This window comes from Palaemon carinicauda, chromosome 39 (genome assembly GCF_036898095.1).
Source record: "Palaemon carinicauda isolate YSFRI2023 chromosome 39, ASM3689809v2, whole genome shotgun sequence".
Classification (NCBI taxonomy): Eukaryota; Metazoa; Arthropoda; class Malacostraca; order Decapoda; family Palaemonidae; genus Palaemon; species Palaemon carinicauda.
In genome coordinates this window covers 19,406,755-19,431,692 of record NC_090763.1, presented here as the reverse complement: position 1 = coordinate 19,431,692, position 24,938 = coordinate 19,406,755, and the positions used below count along the sequence as shown (strand labels likewise).

The 24,938-nt window shown below is 38.8% G+C and overlaps 1 protein-coding gene across 1 annotated transcript in view; it reads left to right on the top strand.

Annotated features, from left to right (window-relative positions):
* Window positions 1-24,938, top strand: part of LOC137631060 (uro-adherence factor A-like) — a 264,160-nt gene that overhangs the window by 147,079 nt on the left and 92,143 nt on the right. Inside the window, exons 9-10 of the mRNA XM_068362655.1 lie at window positions 15,939-16,060; window positions 19,944-20,069. Of these exons, the coding sequence (XP_068218756.1) occupies window positions 15,939-16,060; window positions 19,944-20,069 (248 nt within the window). The remainder of the gene's footprint in view (window positions 1-15,938; window positions 16,061-19,943; window positions 20,070-24,938) is intronic.

Genomic DNA, 24,938 nt, shown 5'->3' with positions numbered 1-24,938 from the left:
GCTATATTTGAAATGAACAGGATTTTGATTCAACTAGTGTTTCACTTAACTGTATCCAAAAATAATGCATGTAATATTCACATTTTAGTATCGTATTTATAATTAGAAATATAGCGAATTATAATCTCATACATTGTTTACATTCAAATCAGCTGATCAAATCTGCATAGTCTGTCGTCAACTTATATTCACTTTCCCAATATTATCAAAACTTCGTCATAAACCGAATAATATGTATGTATATATATGTATATATATATATATATATATATATATATATATATATATATATATATATATATATATACATATGTATATATATATATATATATATATATATATATATATATATATATATATATATATATATATATATATATATATATATATATATATATATATATATATATATAATGTATATATATATATATATATATATATATATATATATATATATATATATATATATATATATATATATAATGAGTATATGTATAACCGTCAAATATGTTCAAATCACCATACTTTGAGGATTAAAAGGGGGTCAAAGTTTGTGTGGCGCATGTGAATTAGAAGTAATAAAAATTGGTGCATGGGAAACAAAAGGTTGGCCACCCCTGCTCTAAGGTGTTGAAACTCCCAGTCCAAAGGCCAGAAAGTGAGCAAGTCCTTCAGTGGGAAGAAGGTAGCTAAAGGGAGCGTCTGATGTGGTCACTCCCGCTAAGAACAGCAATCCTCATCACTGACCACCTGCAGCACCTCTAGCAGAGGTGGCAGTATCACGGGGCAGATCCATGGATCGAGGTGACCGCTATAGGGTATCGCATCCCGTTCACTCCAAATCTCCCTCCTCTGAATTGGGATACAGTCCCGTTAAGCTTCTATGCAAAGGGATCTGCAAAGGAGCTGGTCCTTCGGGCCGAAGTCCTAACCATGTTGCAGAAGGGCGTTCTCCAATAGGTCGTGGACTGGTCTCCAGGCTTTTTACAGTCAAATTTTTCTGGTAAAAAAGGCGACTGGAGGTTGGAGACCAGTCATCGATCTCTCTCCCCTAAACAAGGTTGTTCAACAGACTCCATCCAGGATGGAGACAACAGCCACAGTCATCCAGGCAGTTCGACCAAGGACTTCATATGCACAAGGTTCTCTGCTTCGGTTTCACGACAGCACCTCAGGTCTTTACCAGGGTGTTCGCCTTAGTGTCATCTTGGGCTCACAAGTACGGCATTCGTCTCATCAGATATCTCGACGACTGGCTGGTTCTTGCTGACTCAGAGACAACCCTTCTTCATTACTGAGACATGCCTCTCGAGTTTTGTCAGGAGATGGGGGCCTTGATAAATCCCAAGAAGTCATCACTGCTTCCTTCGCAGAAACTGATATATCTCAGTATGATAATAGACACTTTCCATCAGAAAGTCTTCCCATCAAACGAAAGAGTACACAGGCTGAGAGAAGTGGCATCACCCTTCCTCAGACGGGAAGATCTTCCGGCCCATTAATGGTTGAGTCTGTTAGGTCACCTAACCTCTCTCCTCCGTGTAGTTCCAAATCACTGCCTCAGGATAAGATCCCTGCAGTGGCAGCTTAACTCTGCATGGAATCAACGCTCAGATCCAGTGGATACTTGAGTTTCAATTAGTCAGGAACAAGTGACGAATCTGCTTTGGTGGTGGCAGTTGAAAACCTTTGCAAAAGTCAAGATCTTTTCGTCCCTCCTCCGGACCTGATGTTTTATACACCTGCATCAAAAGAAAGATGGGAGCCGCACTTGCTGCATCACACGATCTGCGGCCTTTGGTCAGAGTCCGAAAGGTATCAGCACATAAACCTCTAGAGATGAGAGCAGCATACCTAGCTTTTCATCAGTTCCAACAGTTGCTAGCGGGTAACTCGGTGGTGTTGATGAGCAACAACAGAACTGTAGTGGCTTACATAAACAAAAAATGCAGTACCTTTACGCAGTCTCTATGCCGTCTTGCAGTAGAGATTCTCAGATGGTCAGAACATAGGGGCACCGTATGTTCTTCTGAGCCCCTATCGGCTCACTTTATTCAAGGCAAGAGGAATGGGCTCGCGGACAATCTGAGCAGAGCTACTCAGATAGTAGGCTCTGAATGGTCTTTGAATCTTCTGATAGGCAACAAAGTCCCCGATAGTAGACCTGTTCGCAACATCTGTAAACAGCAAGCTTCCGCTGTACTGTTCTCCAGTCCCGGATCCTCAGGCTCTATGGCAGAATGCATTTAAAAAACGATGGGACAACATCGACGTGTATGCCTTTCCCCCATTCTATCTGATGAGAAGATTGCACAATAAGACCGAAGCCTTCAAAAATCTAATGATGACCCCTGTAGCTCCGCTATGGCATCACGCAGGGTGGTTCCCGGACCTCCTGCAATTACTAGTAGATCTACTGAGAGAACTCCCTCCGTGACCAGATCTACTTAATCAACCAAACGCAAACATTTTCCACAAAACAGTGCAGTTGCTTCGACTTCACGCCTAGAAACTATCCAGTGTTTCCTCTTTTAGAGAGGCTTTTCACAACAAATTGCTGAGAGAATGTCAGATATTTGCGTAAGTCCTCAGCCTCAGTGTACCGGGCGAAATGGACGATCTTTTGTGGTTGGTGTTGTCGAAGGAATATCTATTCTCTTGATGCCACTATCCCTGTAATACCGGAGTTCCTTTTAATCTTTGCGGTGAACGGCTATCACTCAGCCTTGAGCTTTGCTTTTAAGCTGAAAGGAGTGGATATATCCTCTTTGTTGAAGCTTTCTTACTTATACGGAGTTATGATATCACTTGCCCTCGGCAAAGAGTCAGTGAACTACATGGCCTCTTGTATGATATCGCCTATTCAAGGGGAGGGGGGGGAAGTGACACTCAGATTAGGTCCCTAGTTTATTGCAAAGATTCAAAATTCAGGGGTACTGGACCCTAGATTCAGGCCCTTTCATATTATAAGGATACGTTCTGTAACCAATGACCCAGATAAATTGTTACTGTACCCAGGGAGGAGTTTGAGATATCTGAATGCACTGCAGCAAGAAGGCCCCGACTAACATCACTTTTTGTTAGCTCTGGAAGGGTTAAGGGGAGGATCACAAAGAATACCGTTTCATCTTGGATACACCAAGTGATTTGAAAGAGCTCTAAATCCCGATCCACCTCCAGCTCAAAGACTTAGAGCCCATGACGTTGGGCATCAGCACGTCCCTGGCACTCAAACGTAACTTTTCTGTGTTGCAGCCATTACAAGCGGGCGTGTGAAAACGTCAGATTATGTTTATAGTCCACTATCTAAAAGACGTGACACACGGGAGGCTCGATACTTTTACTATCGGTCCTGTGGTGGCTCCTCAACAATTGGTTTAAGAATACCTCAGGCTTCTTGTTGGACAAGTAGCAGATGGTTGAGAGTATGTCTAGCATTTTCATTTCTTCTCCTTACCCTCCTTTGAGGTATAGAACCATGGGTCCTTCTGCAAGCCGGCCTTAACCTCTCCCGGTAATTATCACTTCCCTTGTGTAGCCTAGTATACTATTGTCATAAATTTAATATATAGTACTGTTTATGTCCCCGTTGTTTCCTGCGAGGTGAGCAATGGAAAAAGTCTTTGTTTATTTCCTATTTATAAACTCGGAATGTACTTCCATAATACGTTCATATAATATCTCTCACGACAACTGGATTGCTTAGGCCGCTATCATACACACTGTATTTTTAGCGAGGTATCAAGGTTTTCCCTAGACCACAGTCATATACTGTACTAGGTAAACCCTGTTCATTGTTCATGCCAGAATTAGGACTTCCACCCTCCTAAGAGTGAGTCATACACATAAATAACATAAGGTTTATTAGTATGGGAATAAATGACAAATTTGGAGATAATTTGTATTTTTCCCTAATACAAACCTATAGTTATTTATAAAAATTGGCCTGCCATCACCTATCCCCCAGTAAGTCCTGCCTGCAGTCAAAAAGTGACGTAGCTCACAGCGTGAGAGTGTATATAGGTGGCTGGGTACCCCCAAGCCACCCCCTGCCTACCCACTCAAGTGGTTAGGCAGGGTTGTCAATACACACGTTTAGTCCAATAGCTACCTTCCAGCTTTGCCAAAAGATAATTCTGATAAATAACTACAGGTTTGTATTAGTTAGGGAAAAATAAAAATTACTTTATCTCCAAATTTGTCATTTTGGGGTTACTTCAAGCGCTACTCAATTCTTTGTTTCTCAACCAATTTTTTCATTTAAAAATTATTTGAGAGATAATTATACACACAAAATGATGTACATATAAGATTCTCATAGCATTTTAATTATTTTTATAAACCTCCCCTGATGTTCATATTGCTTCTTCTCCAGAAACTTCCTTTTTTATGTTAACTGCCAAAATTTATCAAAAGATGAATGCTTCTAGTTAAGTAATGAGACAATCTAGCTGCCTATGCTAAGTGGCATGCTAGGACATAGCACAGCCTGAGTTTCCCATTCTTCAGTTTCTCCATCGCAGCTGCGTGTTAAGATGCCCCCCTTCCAGATTGCGAGAAGTTTATTCTATTTCAAGCTAGCATACCTTCTCCATTGGTTAACATTTCCTCACAGGGAAAGTACTGGATCTTCAATAATTGTTGTGAGGATTCAGATATCGCTTGGTTCTGCTCAGGCTATGTATCTTTAGTTATTGTTTTTGAAACTTGAGACTATTCACTGAACAACGGTAATGCTTCTACACTGTTAACAGAACGACTGCCCCTCTTCTTTCCTGATAACATTGGCGAGAAATAAGTTTTAGTTCAAGGGCAATTACAGAGAGAGAGAGTAGTTGGTTTTTGTGGAATTGACGATATGACATGCCATATTAGCTTATCAACCAAGTTAGTGATAAACCTGTTTGGGTTTTAACTTATTTAATTTCTTTTCCTGTTTTTAAAGGCCAGCGACCATTTTCTTGTGGGGAGTAAGTCTGATTTGCGTGCCTAGTTGTTTACCCTTAACTAAATCATAATCAGGTCTTGTGGTTATAATTATTGGTATTATTATCATTATCATTACAAGTTCACCTATAACCCCAATTGGAAAAGCAAGATGCCATAAGCCCAAGGGGTCCAGTAAGGAAAAATAGCCCAGTTACCCAGTTAGGAAAGGAAACAAGGAAATAAAAATACTTCAATAAAGTAATAAACTATCAAAATAGAATATACAAAGAATAGTAACAACTTTAAATTAAATCTTTCATGTATAAATTATAAAGACTTCAAAAAAATAGAGAGAGAAATAAGATAGAACTGTGTGCCCAAGTGTACTTTCAAGCAAGAGAACTTTAATTCAAGAAAGTGGAAGGCCATGGCACTGCCCAAGACTAGAGAACAACGGCTTGATTTTGGAATGTCCTTCTAGAAGAGCTGCTTGCCATAGCTGAAGAGTCTCTTCTACCCTTATCAAGAGGAAAGTAGTCACTGAACAATTACATTCAGTAGTTAAACCCTTGAGCAAAGTAGAATTGTTTGGTAATCTCAGTGGTGTTAGTTGTATGAGGACAGAGAAGAATGTGGAAAGAATAGGCCAGACTATTTGTGTATATGAAGGCAAAGACAAAATAAGCTAAACAAGAGAGAGAGTGAGAGATCCAATGTAGTACTGTCTGACCTGTCAAAGGACCCAAAAAAACTCTCTAGTGGTAGTATCTCAAGGGGTAGCTGGTGTCCTGACAAACCTACTACCTATAGTGTTCTCCTTTAATAAGTGTTCTGAGTGTTCACTGCATTTTATGAGTCAAGTTCATACAGTACCATATGAGTCTCGAGTTATTGAATTACTGTAACCCTTTTTCAGCTAAACCCTTGCATTTCTGCATACCTTGTCGCTCTACATGATATCTAGATTGTGAAATGGAAAATTGAATTTAGTGGTTAGATTCTTATATTCCTCCTCTCACTAAAGTAAGTTAAAGAATTTGAGACTACAGTACTGTGATTATTCAGAACCCGTGTTGAAGGAACACTGTGTCATTATAATCACTAGACCTGACTAGTGTAAGCAACTGGGCATGCAAGTCAGACTTGCCTCGCAAGAATATCAAAGGAATTACTGTAAATACAGTAAGTTAGGATTTATAAACTCATCACTGACTTGACGAGTAAGACAACTGATATTTCTGCTCATTATTAACATTATTAACTTTGCTTATTTTACTCAGTCATCATGAAAATATAATGTCAGTTCTGTTTACAACATTGTACTCATCTCAATAACACTTTATAATATCATGCATTTCCTATGCAAACAACTAACAAATTCCGCAGGAAAAACAACTTGAAATGTAATAAAAACTTATCACAATCTGAAAGAAGTAGGATATGTCTTAATTTATTCAAAAGTCTGTACTTTCCCTATGCAAGAATGCTAACAAATCCAGCAGAAAAGCCAATTAAAACTCAATATTTATAGAATCCCCTACTTCTCACGCTGGATTACCTGATACATTGATCTATATAGACCCTTTGTGATTTCACATGTATCCTTTGTGGCAGTGTTCCTGCAGAAGGTTGACTTCTCACTTTTAGAGATGTCTTTGTTGGAAGTATTGAAAGTCATCCTTTGTTCTCATCCTAGAACACCAAATTCAATTGGGGATGTCCATTCCGTTACTTATACATATGAGTCTGGTTTGCCTCGGGCACTTAGAATTAAATTATATAATTTTGGGGGGTTAAGCCATTTTTTTCCTCATAAGAAATCACGGGGATTGTACCAGAATTCAATTCACCCCTTTTATATCCTTTTCTGATGTTATCCAGGGATCCTCTGGAATGGCCACGACACAGACTACAGTTTTTGACCATTTCATCAGAGCACAATTGTGTCATTTGATTCCAAACATGTTTTGGAAGGATAAAGTCATTGCTATATTTTAATAACGTCATAGAACATACTGCCACCCTTATGTGTGCTGATGTTACCGAACGCTTTGCACATATTGGCCGAGATGTATTTTCACTTATCAAATTAGAGAGATTGATCATGTGGCTATTAGGTTTTATTTCATTTCATAAATCAAATTTTAGTGCAAGATTCAATCCCCGTTCTTTAATGAATTTTGTTAGGAGTATTTCATAAATTAAATTTTAGTGCATGATTCAATCTCCATTTCTTTAATAAATTTTGTTGCGAGTTACTGTCCTCCCAATGGGAGATATGTTGTTTCTGGAGCTCTCAGTGGCCAGAGTAACTGAGGATGACGACCAATAATTTTTACATAAAATATTGGTAATAATTTTATTAATACAGTACAGTATATTATTGCCCATAAGGTATAGCAATCACATTTTGTTGCTTCCCTGGGGATGCACGGCCTGATTGTGCAGTTTTATCATGCACTTACATGCGAGGATGTTACCTCTGGTTATGCTTTACAGTACAGTACTATATTTTAGTCAACTCTGGTTGACTACCATATTTATATTTTACTATTTTGCCAAGGATAAGTTTATGAGAAACTCACACGATACGGGTCAAGGAAAGCTTCCCTTTCGAGTGTTTCTTCTTTCAGGAACAGAAGAGGAAAAGGGTGCCGGGAAACTCCATTTTACCTCAGGGTTGCCCCCACTAATTCGAAGTTATGTACCATCTGAAAGGCGATGTAGATACGAACATTGTAACAAAGGTTCCATGTACTCTACTCCACCTGGGAATGGCCTTTTTTTCTATCAGATAGTTCTGAAAAAGAATACCCTGTTGCTATCTCTCATGCTTATGAGAGTAGAGAGCACTAACATAGGAGCAATTGTGATCATTCATATCCTTTCTTTTTCACATACTGTACTCATCTCATCATTTCTGAAATGATGATTGATGGCATTAAAGATATTCTTGAAAGATTTGAGTCTTTTAGCATTGTTCATAAATTGGATCCAAGGACAATGACCATGAATTATTACAGTATGCCTATAATTATTGATGATGATTTTGTAAATATGTTATCGCCCTATAGGCCGAGCGATCACGAGTCGGTGTCCTTGGTGCGTGATTACTCCGATTTGCATATCTCCTTTGCATTCCACTAGCATGCTGATTGGTAACCCCTTTATAGTGTAGTTTCTGCTGGATGAATTTTCGTTCTTTGAGACATCGTGCTTAAAACCGTCGAAAGTCTTCCCTCGTTGCCACACACGAACGTGAGTCGAGACTGCCTTTTAACCACGTACTGAGGCAACCCTGTTTGAAGATCCTTTTTATTTCCCTATTCACTCTCATGAGTCCAGCTTGCCTTGTACTCCCAGGGGTTCTCTGCATTGCTTTCCTCCCAAGAATTCTGTGTTTATCAACTTCAGTTGGCATTGTTTAGACCACTTCTGTAGTGTCCAGTCTCCACAACTACAGCTTCAGTTGAACTGAACTGGCCAACGAGCATTACTTCCTCTCCTTTCAACCAAGGCTTAGAGAGCAAATGTGACAATCATTGCTTACCATGGATTAGTTTCACGAGTGCTAGCAATGCATACCACAGCTCCGCCGTGTACACAGGCTAACACATCTATGCGACACCATTCCTCCGCATGTTGACATCATTGAAGATGCCGCCATTCTAGCGCCTGAGTGTATCATTCTGCGCAAAGATAATGAAGCTATATCATATCAGAGTTTCCCTCCCTGACCATGCGGTCACTGCCCAACCACGTAAACGAATGAAACCTCCACATAGATATGTTCTTTCAACATCTCAGAATGACTATCAGGTAACTTATACCTCTAGACCTCAACTGAGATGCTTGATGCCTTCTGCAGACTCCAAACCACCTAGGAGCCAGAATTACCAGCCCACCTTTCGTTTGAGAGGATACCCCCCCAGACAAAGGAGTTCCTGCTAGGGAAGACAAGTCTCCCAGCTCACAACCAGTGGGGAGAGGCCTACAAATCCATTGGGGCAGGTAACAGTTCTTCAGGACCAGTATCTGGTCAGGAGAAGTTCCCCAATCAGAGTTTCCTTTCATTGGCTATCCACTCTCATTAGATCGGACTCGGACAGTCCGACCGTTCTATTTCAAGGATCTCCAAGAGATCTATTTTTGGAGAATGATATGTCCAAGAGGTTGGCCATATGGGCTATGGAAGAGGTCTTAGACAATCCCAGGCTTCTTCAACAACTTCTTTCTAGTGATGGGACGGGAGACCTTTCATAGAACTCATCCCTTTTGAATCAGACTGTTTTGCAGCAAGGTTCTAGATGGAAGTTCCAGCCACAGCTTTTCTGGCCATCAGAAAGAAGGAATTCCTGTTGTCCATACTCTTGATAGACATTTACTTTCAGATTCCCATCCGTCCCTGATTTAATAAGTACCTGAGGTTCCTTGTCAAGAACAAGTTGTACCTTTTCAAAGTGCTGTGCTTAGGCCTTTCCACAAGTGCCTCAGGTCTTCACCAGATTCTTTGACATTATCTCAACCTGGGCTCATGCTTTAGACATCAGGCGCCTACAGTTTCCACACGATGGGCTGTCACTAGCAGAATTACGAACCCTGCTTGTTTGCCACAGGCAGATTCTCCTCAACTTATGACTTTTAGAGGAATCCAGCCTTGTCTGGCTATATATTAGAGGAGTCCAGCCTTGTCCCTCTACAATGCATCAAATACATAGACATGAAATCGGCTTGGTCAAAACCAGATCGTTCTCATCTTCTGACAAGGTAATGAGATTCATGCAAGTGGTAGAGACTTTTCTTGAAAGGGAATTGCTATCAGGGCATACTTAGCAGAAGCTTCTGGGTCATATTATCTCTAGAGAAGCTGGTCCCCTTTGAAAAGAAACATTTTTTGGTTGGTGCAATGAACTCTGAAGACCCATTGATCACTAATATTTACCCCTCCTCCAGTCTTAGTATGTATGCTCCAACAGGTGGTATCACATCTTCGCTGGTGTTTGCGGCAGTACTCCTTACTAGTGAATGCTCCTTTACAGGCCCCAGTTCCAGAGTTCCTCCCTTTTTCAGGTGCTACTCACTAAAACAAAAAAGGAAAATGCTCACCCTTGGAGGCAGTAAGATCTAAGGCCTATGATCCAAGTAGCCTAGACCTTCCATATCTATTACCTGGAGATGGAAGCTATATACTTGGCAGTAGTCCACTTCACAGGGATCCTTAATGACAACTCAGTGATGTTGAATAAACCAACATTTGCACAGTAGTGACCTATATCTAAAAGGAAGAGGGACTCTTTATCCCTCCTACTATACCAACTAGTAGTGTCAATTTACCTTTGGGTGCAAGCCTTGCGGTCTCTCGATGATTTTCTTTCCTGGGGAGAAGAACGTGTTTCCATCTAAGCTGACCAGCGATATTGGTGGGATCAGACCATTTTGTTTGCATCCTCTGAATGGTGAGGAGTCTTGTGAACTTGTGATTTTCCCTGGACTCTGAACATGTTAACCACTCACCTGAAAGTCAAACTCCTGGTATATGGTTTTCCAGTTCTAGACTTAGCAATGGTGATGAAACATGCCTTCCAACACCCTTAGGACGGAACAAATTATTTTCCTTTGTTCCTTCATCCTGTTTGCTCTGTCAGGCACTGAACAGAATCTGCCTGTCCCGATACGTTAGAGTAATGCTAATCACCTCAAAGTAAGCAGGATTGTATCCAGACCTGCTGTAAGTAATAGGTTGGCCAGGGCACCAGCCCGGCTACCTGTTGAGATACTACCGCTAAAGACTTATTGGGTGCTTTGACTGGTAGACAGAACTACATTGGATCCCTCTCTTTGGTTATGGCTTTATTTTTCCTTTGCCTACTCATACACCAAATATTCTGGCCTATTCTTACCACATTCTTGTTTGTCCTCATACACTTCACAGCACTGAGATTACAAAACAATTCCTCTGCTCAAGGGGTTAACTACCGCACTTTAATTGTTCAGTGGCTACTTCCTCTTGATAAGGGTATTATTATTATTATTATTATTATTATTATTTTTACATATTATTATTGTTATTGTTATTATTATTATCATTATTATTATTATTATTATTATTATTATTGTTATTATTATTATTACTTGCTAAACTACAACCCTAGTTGGAAAAGCAGGATGCTATAAGCCCAGGGGCCCCAACAGGGAAAATAGCCCAATGAGGAAAGGAAACATGGAAAAATAGAATATTTTAAGAACAGCAACAACATTAAATTAAACATTTCCTATAAAAACTATAAAAAAAACTTTGATAAAACAAGAGGAAGAGAAATTAGATAGAATAGTGCACCTGCGTGTACCCTCAAGAAAGAGAACTCTAACCCAAGACAATGAAAGACCATGGTACAAAGGCTATGGCACTACCCAAGACTAGAGAACAATGGTTTGATTTTCGAGTATCCTTCTAGAAGAGCCGCTTATCATAGCTAAAGAGTCTCTTCTACCCTTATCAAGAGGAAAATAGCCACTGAACAATTACAGAGCAATAGTTAACCCCTTGGGTGAAGAAGAATTATTTGGTAATCTCAGTGTTGTCAGGTGTATGAAGACAGGAGAATCTGTAAAGAATATGCTACACTATTCAGTGTATGTGTGGGCAAAGGGAAAGTGAACAGTAACCAGGGAGAAGGCCAGTCAAAGGACCCCATAACTCTCTACCGGTAGTATCTCAACGGGTGGCTGGTGTCCTGGCCAATCTAAAGAGACTTTAGATATGGTAAGAAGTTCTTCTAGAACACTCTAAAATCAAACCATTGTTTTCTAGTCTTGTGTAGAGCCATATCCTCTGTACCATGGTCTTCCACTGTCTTAGGTTAGAGTTCTCTTGCTTGATGGTACACTTGGGCACACTATTCTATATTATTCCTCTTCCTCATGTTTTGTTAAAGTTTTTATAGTTTACATATGAAAGATTTCTTTTAATGTTACTGTTCTTAAAATATTTTAATCATTCATTACTTCTTTTTGTTTCCTTGTTTCCTTTCCTTACTGGGCTATTTTTCCCATTTTGGAGCCCTTGGGTTTATTGCATCATGCTTTTCCTACTAGGATTATAGCTTAGCTAATAATGATAATGATAAACTTCTTGCAGCAGTTCCTAGAGAACTTTCAGAATGCGCAACCTGCTATGACATCCACGCATTCAAAAGTTCCATGAGGTGGTCTGGTACCTATCTCTTTACTCATAGAGGTTATCCAGCATCTCTGCCAAAAGAGAGACTTTTCATGACAAACTGCGATGCAAATTTCCGTTTACCTCCGTACAGTAAGGTCCCCAATTACGTGAGAATCTGGTCAATCCACGGCCTTGCAGAGATGGAAAATCGCATATTGAAATACATAACGGAAGTAACTCCATTAGACTCAAGGCAAACGGCAACTTACCCAATCAAACTTCTTTAACTATCCATTTCAATACTTTCTTTGTACTATACTATATTTTTCTGATATGAAATTGTTCTTATGAATAGATTAAACATTTAAAAGGTTTTAAAGTTTTAATGATTTGAAAAAGTTTAAAATTACACATAGGATAGATGTAAATACTGTAATTTCCGTGCATAAGACAACCTAAAATTAGGACAAATTTTAATAAATTCAAGTAATATCTGTTGTGTAAGATGACTGGTGAATTGCAAAACTATCAATGTATAGGCTAGCTTTTGCTGTATCATTTGAAATCCAAAATTAACTGAATAAAGGTAACTTTATATCATGCTTTTCCTAAACATGCCACCTAAAACAGAAACCATTGTTTAATAAATGTTCATCTCTGATCGTAATGAACAAACGAGCGCATTTATACATCTGTATTTAGTTTAGTTTTTGCAGCAATAGATATCTTACCAAGTTATGTAATGATTTTGTTATTACTACAGTAATGTTATTTTACTTACTTTTTCTTAGAACTTCAAAATAAATTAATGCAGTTTGTATAAAAGTTTTCCTAAATACGCCACCAAAATTGGAAACCTTTTGTTTGTTTACGTTTCATCGCTGATCATAACGAACAAACAAATGTACATTTACACACCCATAATATTTTCTAAAAGCACTGAATATCATTTTTTTTAATGATTCTAAGAGCTTTAAGTAAATATGTTATTACAAATATTTTACTTCTTTGTGTCTCTAAAGAGAATGATAGAATAAACAGTGCGGATGATTCTGAATGCAGCTTTTAACAGGACTGCAGTCCAAAGAACGATGAGCATATAGTGACTTGAAAACTGTAATGCTCAAATTTATCCAAAACTCATCAAAGGAATTATTTGTATCTTCTCTGTAGGCTTCTTTATCCTGAACTTGTTATTCTGCAATTAACAGATTTGCAATGCTATTCTGCAATATGTTACCAAGAAAAGACAAAATTGGTGGCATCTTGGTGTCTTGGAATAGATGTGCAGAAGTCAAAGTCAAATGGTGAATACAAAAATGTTCCAGGACCGAAGTTCTTAATATGGACAGTGCAGTGATGTGCCTTCGGGTGAGTGAGAAACCATTTCATTTTCACACACTGACACTTACTTACTTACTGGAAGAATAAACAGATTCTTCCCTTTCTTGCAATGTGACTTAGGTTCTTAGATCCCTCAATATGGCTTCCTACGAACTCCTACATGAGCTTTGGACCGAGGCTTAACACTATATCCTGTCTTCTTTTTACCCTAGCCCCAGCTAAAAAGGTAAGTGGTTGGCACAGCTTATCTTGTCTTTTTCATACTCCAAGGGGTGGAGAGAATTATACTTTTCTTTTGTTCCTGAGTTTGTGCCTAAAGCCTAAAATCCAACTATAAAGGACACCGGATTTTACTCTTACACAATTTCATCTCTCAAAGAGGTAAATAGTGATCTGGATAATCTGTTACAGATGTTATTTCCATTCTGTCTTTAAGCCTATGTCACTCCAAAAGGTTTCTAGAACATGATTCCTTTTGGTTACTCGGGTCTGTTATGAAAGCCTTTATATCCTCAGGAAGTGCCAAGGGTCACTTATCAAAAATATGACATGCGTGGTCTAGCCACAAGCTTAAGGTTCCACAAGAACTGGTCAGAGATTTAGATCTTCAGGTGAAAATTGCCGCCAGGGGCTTTCCCTCGAGCGCATGAAGTTCATGGTCTTTGCCGCAACCTTAGCCTTCCACAAAACCACTCAGTGGTCAGAGTCCTTAGTGTGAGGGTCAACAAGAGGCAGACCACCTCTACAGACCACCTCTACAGACCACTAATTACTAGACTATATCAATAGATTTTAGATACTGTATCTTCTCCTTAGGATATAGTGTTGTGACAGGGCAACTAATACTGTATATTCTTTACACTTATGGAACAATCAACCCTTTGTCACACCATCAGTTTTTCTCTGCATTAAAAGGGTATGAGAGGCTATATGTCCTCAAGTGAAGCACTGCCAGCCCCCCCACCCTACACCACATGACGTGTGATCTTGACGCAACCTTGGGGTTCTGCAAGGACCAAGAGCCTATTCTAGACTCAAGATCTATTGACCATTGACGACACTCCAGACCCTGTCAAGTGCATTGCCACCAGCTCAGCTGATGTAGTCCCCCTCGAAGTTCTTAACTTTGGGTTCAAGCATCCGAAAAAGCGAATTAATCAGCCAGTTTCTGTGGACCTGAGAGTACTCAAGCTGACCATACCCTAATACAGGTGAGAATGACTTGTTTGATAATTCTCTTAATGCACATTCTTGGCAGTGTTACATCCCCAGTTAGGTCATGACTTAGAGGAAACTAACACTCCAGCCCTGCCTCTTCATGAGCCAGCCAGCCGGTCAAATTCATATACTTACCGGTATTTGTTTTATTATCTGTCCATTCCCTAATAGTATAGTGCTTAAGGTGATTTCTTTACAGAGACTTCCTCCCACTGAAGGACGACGCCCCATATAAATCACTTAGAAATTTGTATCAGCATATCAATAATCTACAAATTTATAATGCAATTGTATTTTTTTCTAGTCATAGAAACCTGAGTCATTTATGTAAAGTTCCTGCCTCTTCCACTTCACATCTCTTCACCAGGATAGAGTGGAGCTTCCCTTGAAGCAGCTTGTAGTGCCACCCAGCATTGTAGTTGCCTATTAGCCTATTATATAGTTGCCAGTTAGGTGCCTTTTTCTTAAATGTCGTAGAGAATCGACATAGGAGTAAACCCTTATAAAGGGCAGGTTTCTAGAGCTAGGAAAAATCATATTAAAAATTTGTAGTGTTCATTCCACCATCCTCCTTACGAGGGGGAGGATGGACATTTACAGGCGACCCATCGATTTGTGTGTCTTAGTTGACAGACTTACTAGTCTAATGGAGAGATTTTCTTTTCCAACATCATTGGTCACCCAGGCCATGAAGCTAACGGTACTTTTGACCTTGGCTGGCATGGTGTCTAGGATGCTAATCAGGTCCAAGCATAGCTATCCCTGGATTTTATCCAGCCAGTTTGGTAATACGGACTACAAAGAATAAATCTCCTATCCTATTAAAGGATGAAGGTTTGTACTGTACTTGTGTAGGAACAAAATTAAAAATTTTTAAACTTGTATTTTCTTGATTATACAAACCCGAGTCCTTTAACTTAACTTCCCGCGTTCGCCTCCCTGAAGGTCCCAGATGCAATCAAAGCGACTGCTCAGTTTACCGTCAGGTGGGGCAATGCTTCCCCTCCACTGGCTGGCAATTACTGGTTACTTCAGAACCTGGATATAAGTTTGAACTGCCTAGTTCTCCAGCTGTGTTGAACCATTCTCATATTAAAGGACATTGTTTTGTATAGCTAAGAAAAATACAAATTATTTTTAAAATTTGTGATTATTCATCTTTTCCAGGAAGTGTATAACTAAAAGAAATACAAATTATCTTTAAAGTTTGTGATTTTAATTCATGTTTTCCATAGTTGTTATTTAGGCTGTACTGAAATTTATTTTTTCTCTTTTCTTGATGAAGAAAGCCATATAGTAAAAATGAAGATGTCCAGATTCTCAAATATATAATAAAACATAAAGGGTATGATCAACTTGGTGGCAATCTTTTGTGGCAGGATATGGAGACTAGTAAAACAATTCCAGGTGAGTTTGTAAAGATTTTTTTTGAGTTATGTAGAAATTACAATATTGAAAACTACAAAATTTTAGTCACTTGAATGATGTTCTCAATGAGGACCATATTGCTTTTTTTAACACATATTTTGTAGTATTGTAATGCTTAGTAGAAAACAAATTGTGGTAAATAAGCATTATATGTAAGGGCTCTTGTTTTTATCTTCGGAATGAGGCTGTTTCTTAGATTGAATTATCCAATTCTGATCTAGAACTGCCTGCTAAAGACTCGAGACTCAAGTTAGTGAGTCTCTGTGCACAGTAACTTTGATACGTTACCAAGCTTTGAAAAATTTTACCATTACTGTACGACCTTCTATAGTTGAGCACCTTTGGTTCCAGAAAACTTTCATATTGTGGTAGATCATTCTCTAATACACCTCAGACTGATTAATAATACATATCAATATACATATAACCTGTGGAGCCCAGTTAAATGTTTGGTTAGCTAATCTCTCTTGGGGCATTCGAAGAGTATGCCCAAACCATTTCCATCTACCCCTCACCATGGTGTCATCCACATATGGCACTCGAGTAATCTCGTATAATTTTATTTCTAATCCTGTCACGCCATTTAACTCCCAATATCCTTCTGAGGGCTTTGTTCTCAAATCTACTAAATCTGTTAGAGATTGTTTCGTTTTCATACCATGACTCATGACCATAGAGTAATACTGATCTCACTATTATTATCCTTATTATTACTTGCTAAGCTACAACCGTAGTTGGAAAAGCAGGATGCTATAAGGCCAGGGGTTCCAACTGGGAAAATAGCCTAGTGAGGAAAGGAAACAAGGAGAAGCAGAAATTTCAAGAACAGTAAGAACATTAGAATAGATATTTCATATATAAAATAAAAAATTTAACAAAACAAGAGGAAGAGAAATAAGATAGAATAGTGTACCTGAGTGTACCTTCAAGCAAGAAATCTCTAATCCAAGACAGTGGAAGACCATGGTACAGAGGGTATGGCACTACCCTTGACTAGAAAACAATGGTTTGATTTTGGAGTGTCATAGAAGAGCTGCTTACCATAGCTAAGGAGTCTCTTTTACCCTTACTAAGAGGAAAGTAGCCAGTGAACAATTACAGTGCAGTAGTTAACCCCTTGAGAGGAGAAGAATTATTTGGTAATCTCAGTGTTGTCATGTGTATGAGGACAGAGGAGAATATATAAAGAATAGGCCAGAGTATTCAGTGTATATGTAGGCAAAGGGAAAATGACTCGTAACCAGAGAGAAGGATCCAATGTAATACTGTTTTGCCAGTCAAAGGACTCCATAACTCTCTAGCGGTAGTATCTCAAAGGGGGCTAATGTGATATAGTCTGATTTTTATATGTAATTTTAGGCAATTTGATTTCCAAATTTTAATTAACTTAACCATTGTCTGATTTGCTTTTTCAATCTTTCATCAAACCTCGTGTGATATTTCATGCATTCTGCTAAGCAAGAATTACAAATCCTATGGTGTTTTACTAATAACGACAGCATCATCAGTATACTCTAGGTCTGCTAATTTTCTATTACCAATCCAGTCCAATCCTTCTCCACCATCTCCAATTGTTCTACACATTACAAAATCCATGAGGAGGATGAACAATATAGGTGTCAACCTATTCCCTTGGAATACTCTGCTGTTCACTGAATTCATTTGATAGGACTCCAATAACATTAACTTTGCACTTGCTGTGCTCATGACTGGATTTGATCAAATTCACGTATTTAAGAGGAATTCCATAGTAACACAGGACTCAATAAAATTGGCAAGTGCACACTATCGAAGGCTTTATCATAGTCCACAAATGCCATCAAAAGTTGATTTCCATGTTCTATGCATTGCTGTACAACATGTCTCAAAATGAATATGTGATCAGGGCAACTTCTACCTTTTTCAAACAATGCTTCTTCATCTCTCAGCTTTTCATCAATCTTTCTCTCTAGTCTCTTTAGAATAAGCATACTATACTGCACTATACTGTATTCTTTTCACGTGATTTCTATCGTAGTACAAGTATTAGGATTAGGATTTATGGCCAGGAAGTTTCCTTTCTTCAGCTGTGATATATGTACGGCGGGGCATTTTCTTCCAGAAAAGGCCAGTTTCATCACAGTTAAAAACTTGCTGAGGAATGTAGCCTTCTCTGGAAATTACATTCTCAAACTTCTAGAGGAATTCTTCTGCTGCTTTCTTGTCAGAATTGGCCGCCTCTCCATGCCTGACGACTGAGTGAATACCAGTCCTCTTCCTAAACCGATCAAACCACCCATCAGAAGCCTTGAACTCTTGGGGGGCTTGCTGCAACGTTCCTTCGCCTTCGCCTTCGCCGTCTTTCTGGGTTTCCACGAGATCGGCAAAGATGGCGCTCGCCTTATGCGAAATTACCGATTGCGTGAGTGTATCACCAGCGATTTCCTTTTCTTTAATCCACAGAAGAAGGATTCTCTCCATCTCATCGTTGATTGAGGTCCTTCCACTGGCAAGGACAGTCATGCCTTTAGAAGACTTACTCGCTTTAATGGCTTCCTTATTCTTAATAATTGTACCAATCGTAGATTGGTTACGGCCGTACGTACTAGCGAGAGAATCTTCACTACCCACAGGTCCCTAAACACCTTTTCACTAGGGCCTATAGTATCTGTGCAGCAGGTAGTATAGCTGTCTTGGCTCCTATCACAGGATCATTAGCCGAGGATGGAGTTTATGTCTTAGGGTGGGATCAAAGTGAAGAATGATTGACCATTTCCTTTTCATCTTCCTTTCTCTTGGGCCGCAGCATCAGAAACTGACAGCTGGACTCGATTCGCTTGCAGGTAAGGCCCATTTAGCCTGTGGCTTTTCTATTAGGTAATATACAGTAAAGTTGCCATTCCCCACATTACTTACAAGTGGGAGTGTGTTGTAATTAGGTAAATCCATTGATATATGTATCATTTGTACTACACATATATGTGTTGTAACCAGGTAAGCCCATTGATATACTGTATGTGTCTCAATGTTACCACACAAGAGATTTTCTGCTCTGCATCCTTTATTGCACAGGCTTTGGACCCATTGGTATTATTAAAACACTGGAGCAAAAGGTGTAAAGTACGTTGACTCTGCAACAATTAAAAGAGTTTTAGTTCTAGTAACCCAGAATAAGTATCCAGTCAGTTGGAATAGACTTCCTCCTACCTAAGGTTGTCTCCTGTTTAAAGGGCAAAGATTTGTATTTGTGCTGGAACAAATGACAGATTTGGTGATAATTTGTATTTTCCTAACTATACAAACCTAAGTCCTTTGCTCTTACTTTCCTGCCATCCCCTAACCCATAGAAATTCCCTGCTGCAATCAAAGTGAGTGCTCGGTGAGCAAGTAGAGGGTGGGGTTTCCCCGTTCCTGGCCAGTAACTACCGGTCACCTGTTTAAACCTTGTTATGAAAGTTTAATTACCGTATTCTCCATCTTTGCTGATATTCTATCCTCTGTAAAGGACTCAGATTTGTATATTTAGGAAAATTTTAATGATCTCAAAATTTATCTTATTGACATGAAATGGAAAGTCTGGACAGGGCAATGCCAGCTTTACAGATTGATTTATGGAGTCCTATATTATGTATCTGTTTCTTTATGTTAAATGTAATGATACTAATATTTTTGGTCAATAAATTACTTACTCATACTTTTGAATATTGAGATGAGAGCCATTAATTAAATTTATTTTTGTTTTAAGCTTTACATTAATCGTCATTGAACATGAAGAATTTGTTTTTTAAGCCCTGTTACTTTTTTGTGGTGTATGATTTTAATCCTGTTCAGTAATTTTTTTTAGATATTTTACCTTCCTCATTTCTTTTTTTTTTTTTTTCAGGCAGGAGTTGGCACAGCTTAAAAGAACGTTTTCGAAAGAGAATTGTTCACTGCCTTCCCAAATATGTCAAATATGGTTTTAACCAAAGTCATCTTAGGCGTCTTTCTTCTAGAGTTGGAGAAATAGGTAATTTACATTAAATGTGATGAATTTATTGGTTTGTGAGAAAGTTTTCATTCTTATACTGTGCTTATAAGGGGTCAGATCCACAGTGAAAGCTCACTTTATTACTTTATTTTGTCAGTTGGAAACATCTATATCGATTTCTTCTTAACTATGTTTTTGCCTCATCCTATTACTTTATTTTGTCAGTTGGAAACATCTGTATCGATTTCTTCTTAACTATGTTTTTGCCTCATCCTATTACTTTATTTTGTCAGTTGGAAACATCTATATCGATTTCTTCTTAACTATGTTTTTGCCTCATCCTCTTCACTTTATCATTGCTTATCATATTTATCAGTACAGTAGACCCCGGCATACGGCGTCCCCAGCTTACGTTTTATTCACGTTACGGTGTGGAATACAATTTTTTTTCGTCCCCTCGTTACGGCATTTTCCCCACCTTACGGCATCGAATTCCGAAACTCAAATTTGGCAGTTTTTACACGTACAGCTGTGCGAGTCAGTAGCTTACCACCACGCTCATACGTCACGAAGAAGCTGGTCTGCTTTTGGTCGGCGTCATGGCGTCACTAAGACGCCGATACGCTATTGGCCGAAAATCCTCCCACAATGCCTGAGATATATGCTGCCTCTCTCTCTTTGTCATAAGTGCGCTCAATTCAGAATCTCGTGTGCGTTTCGTAAAGACTTGATCTCGTGTGAGTGCTTGCGATATCGTATTTTTTGTGCATTTTAGTGCTTAATTCTAACTTTAATTCGTTAGCCATGGGTCCCAAGATTGCTAGTGATGTTAAAGGCAGAAGTAAGAAGATGATAACTATGGAAACGAAGCTGGAGATCATAAAGAAATATGAAGAAGGCATGCGCATTGTTACCTTCGCTAGTACGTACGGCCGTAACCAATCTACGATTGGTACAATTATTAAGAATAAGGAAGCCATTAAAGCAAGTAAGTCTTCTAAAGGCATGACTGTCCTTGCCAGTGGAAGGACCTCAATTAACGATGAGATGGAGAGACTCCATCTTCTGTGTATTAAAAAGAAGGAAATGGCTGGTGATACACTCACGCAATCGGTAATTTCGCACAAGGCGAGCGCCATCTTTGCCGATCTCGTGGAAGCCCAGAAAGACGGCGGAAGCGAAGGAACGTTGCAGCAAGCCCCCAAGAGTTCAAGGCTTCTGATGGGTGGTTTAATCAGTTTAGGAAGAGGACTGGTATTCACTCAGTCGTCAGGCATGGAGAGGCGGCCAATTCTGACAAGAAAGCAGCAGAAGAATTCCTCAAGAAGTTTGAGAACGTAATTTCCAGAGAAGGCTACATTCCTCAGCAAGTTTTTAACTGTGATGAAACTGGCCTTTTCTGAAAGAAAATGCCCCGCCGTACATGTATCACAGCTGAAGAAAGGAAACTTCCTGGCCATAAACCAATGAAGGACAGATTTACGATCGCATTTTGTGCAAATGCCAGTGGGGACTTAAGAATTAAGCCCCTACTGGTATACCACTCAGAAAATCCTCGTGCCTTCAAGGCACAAAATATCACAAAGGAGAGGCTCTCGGTATTTTGGGAGTCTAATGCTAAGGCCTGGGTCACGAGGACCATATTTATTGAGTGGATAAACATCTGCTTCGGTCCTGCTGTCAAGAACTATTTAGAAGAGAACGATCTTCCTCTGAAATGTCTCCTGGTGCTGGACAATGCCCCTGCTCACCTTCCTGGCCTCGAGGACATCATTTATCCTGACTTCTCCTTCATTAAGGTTCTCTATCTGCCACCAAACACCACCCCTCTCCTCCAGCCTATGGACCAGCAAGTGATTGCCAACTTCAAGAAGCTTTACACGAAGCATCTGTTCAAAAGATGCTTCGAAGTGACTGAAAGCACTCAACTCACCCTCCGTGAATTTTGGAAGGGGCATTTTGACATCGTTCAATGCCTGAAGATGATCGACGCAGCTTGGAATGAGGTTTCACGGCGCACCTTGAACTCCTCATGGAAGAAACTTTGGCCAGCTGTTGTAGCAGAATGAGACTTTGAAGGTTTCGATCCCTCAACCGAAGACGAGGCCGTTAATGATCCTGCCCCTGAGGGTGATGTTGAGGAAATAATTTCAATCGGGAGGTCCATGGGGCTTGTTGTCGATGAGGCTGACGTCCATAACCTTATTGGGGAGCACTAGGAGGAGCTCATGACTGAAGACTTAAAGGAGTTGGAGGCAATGCAGTTGACGATCATTCAAGAAGAGCGCAGCTCTTGTGGTGGTGGTGGGGGGGGGGGGGGGGACTGAAGAAACGACATCGTCAGAAATACGGTAAGCTATTGATTGGTATGAAAACCTTATGAGTTTCATTAAAAAAAAAAACACCCAGAATAACTTCACACAAGTCGTCTTATGCAGTGTTAATGATAAGTGTATGAGTCATTTTAGGAATATGTTGAGGAATCGTCAGAAACAGGCTTCTTTGGATAAATATTTCTCCAAAAGAGAAGTGTCAGAAAGCAAAGACGATAATAGTGATTCTATCGAAAAAGCTAAAAAAGAGTAAGTTTTTTTTAAGTTCTAAAAAAAAAAATCATAAAAAAGTTTTCAAAAGACAAAAATAATTTTTTAAAAATGCATTTTTAATTTTAAGTGTTTAATAGTAAGAATAAATTTATTATTAAGTGTACATAACATAGTTAGCATTGATATGTTTTTATATCTACCGTCTCCTCCCCCCTCTGCCTCCACCCACTACCAGCTCAAGTCACGTCACTCCAAAGGTAAATAAGATTTAATTTTTCCTTTACAGTACTGTACAGTATATAATTTTTATTTATCCTGTACATGTTATTTAATTATATACTGTACACTACATGTATATTATATATAAGTATACTTTAGTACAGTGCTTACTATACTACTGTATTGTATTTTGTTACATACTAATTTTCGATGGTTTTACCAGGGGTTTTTTCACGCATTAGCTATTCTATTACCCGCCATACGACATTTTCACCATACGATACCAACTCCGGAACGGATTAATGTCGTATGGCGGGGGTCTATTGTATTTGGTTATTATAGTAATGTTCAGTTGACATCATAATCAAAGCTGTGTGTATATTAATTGGATTTTATTTATGAAGTGGTTGCCTTGAGTTGCATGTAACGTTAACCTTGCATGTTTATTGGTTTTCATGTTAAACACAATTTAACTATGTTATGTTAATGAATCTGCATTGTGTATTTTATATTTTTTATGAGTGGAATTACAGTACTGTATTTACTTTATAGATACCAAAGTTTATATTTATTCCTACGCGGATTACAAACTTCCGAGTCATTTAAATGGGTTACTCGTAATGTCAATTTTCTATGACCAGACATAAAAGAGAATACTGAGTCCAGTTGTAACCGTAATAGGTTACCTTTCAGCTCCACTGCTCGACAGCATCACATCATGCTGCTGTGATGCAAGCTCCACCTCTCTCTTTGTTGCCACTCCATTAAGAGGTCTTCACTCTGCGATCATGACCACCTATTCACATTGCTGCTAATTGTGCTTATCAATGTCTAGTGTTTTTAAATATAAAACTTACCCGCTGGTTATATAATGGCTAAAGTCCCCGACGCCCTCGGCAGAAAATTCAAAATCTCTTGCGCAGCTTAGCGCATATATGCCAGGAGTATCCCAGCGCCCTCGCGGTACCACAGATAGAACTAAACCCAACCAATTCAGATTTTTTCTGCCACCATTGCTGGCTGAACTATTGGAAATTCTCTCATTTTCTTACTCTGTTTGGACGTTATTTGGTGATGTATTAACGTTTTTGAGTTTTGGCTTTCGCATATTTGTTTTATTTGATATGTGATCACGTTTTTATAACTTGAAAGGTAGGGTTGGAAGATTTTTCAACCTATTTTAAACCTCACGAAAGCATAGGGGCGAAATGTAAACATTTCGACCATTGATGACGTCACAGTCTCTTCCGTAGGCTAAAAGTCTGTCTTGCCTTTTACAAAGAATATAAGTGAATATGCTTTTAGAGTTTTTAAGTTATGAATTAAATTAAAGGAATTATTTTGAGAACATTTTATCCTTTTAATATTTTTCTTTAGATAATCTTCGATCTATTTGCAAAGATTAACTATCGTTCAGTTTATTTTTGTTACGCAGTAATCAGTATCGTTATGATATTACATATATTGTAGCGTTTTTATGAATAGTACTTTCTTCCTACTTCTCAAGTTTTTAATTGTACTTTATAAAAGGAACATTATATTTTGCAATTAATTGGTCCTTTCAGTATTTTTCCTTATTCAGAGATTAAAGGAAGTTACGGTTCAGTTTATTAAACACGATGCAGTATTCTTTACATTCGTCGTAGCGCACGATTCTGTGTCGTCGTTGCTTTGGTGGTTTTCGGAATACTAAATTGTTCGTATATTATTTGTAGATGTTCCAATGATGCGAGTGATGATTCATCTTTTATTGGATCCCTTAATTTAAGGGTTTATTTTAATTTATAAATATATCTATTAAGGTAATATTTGATATTTAATATTTTGTTACTTTTATATGGGATTCGGTTCTTTTGCTTTCCCATTCAAACAATTGTCCAGTGACAGAATTATAAGTCTCTCCCTACGGAGTTCATTTCCTTTGAGAGAGTATATACTTTGATTTTCAGGTAATTATGAAACTATCTTTGTGCCAAAGAGTAAAGTGCAAATTATTTAGTGATAAATTGTGCTGTGAATTTTATTTAGTGGAGAGTGCTTCTATTCGGACCTGTCGTTATCCTAGCCTTAGACCTCTGTCGAGCTCCCGGACCCAGGGGAGAAGTTATGTCAAACGGCGAAAGGAATCGAGAGGGTAACCAGG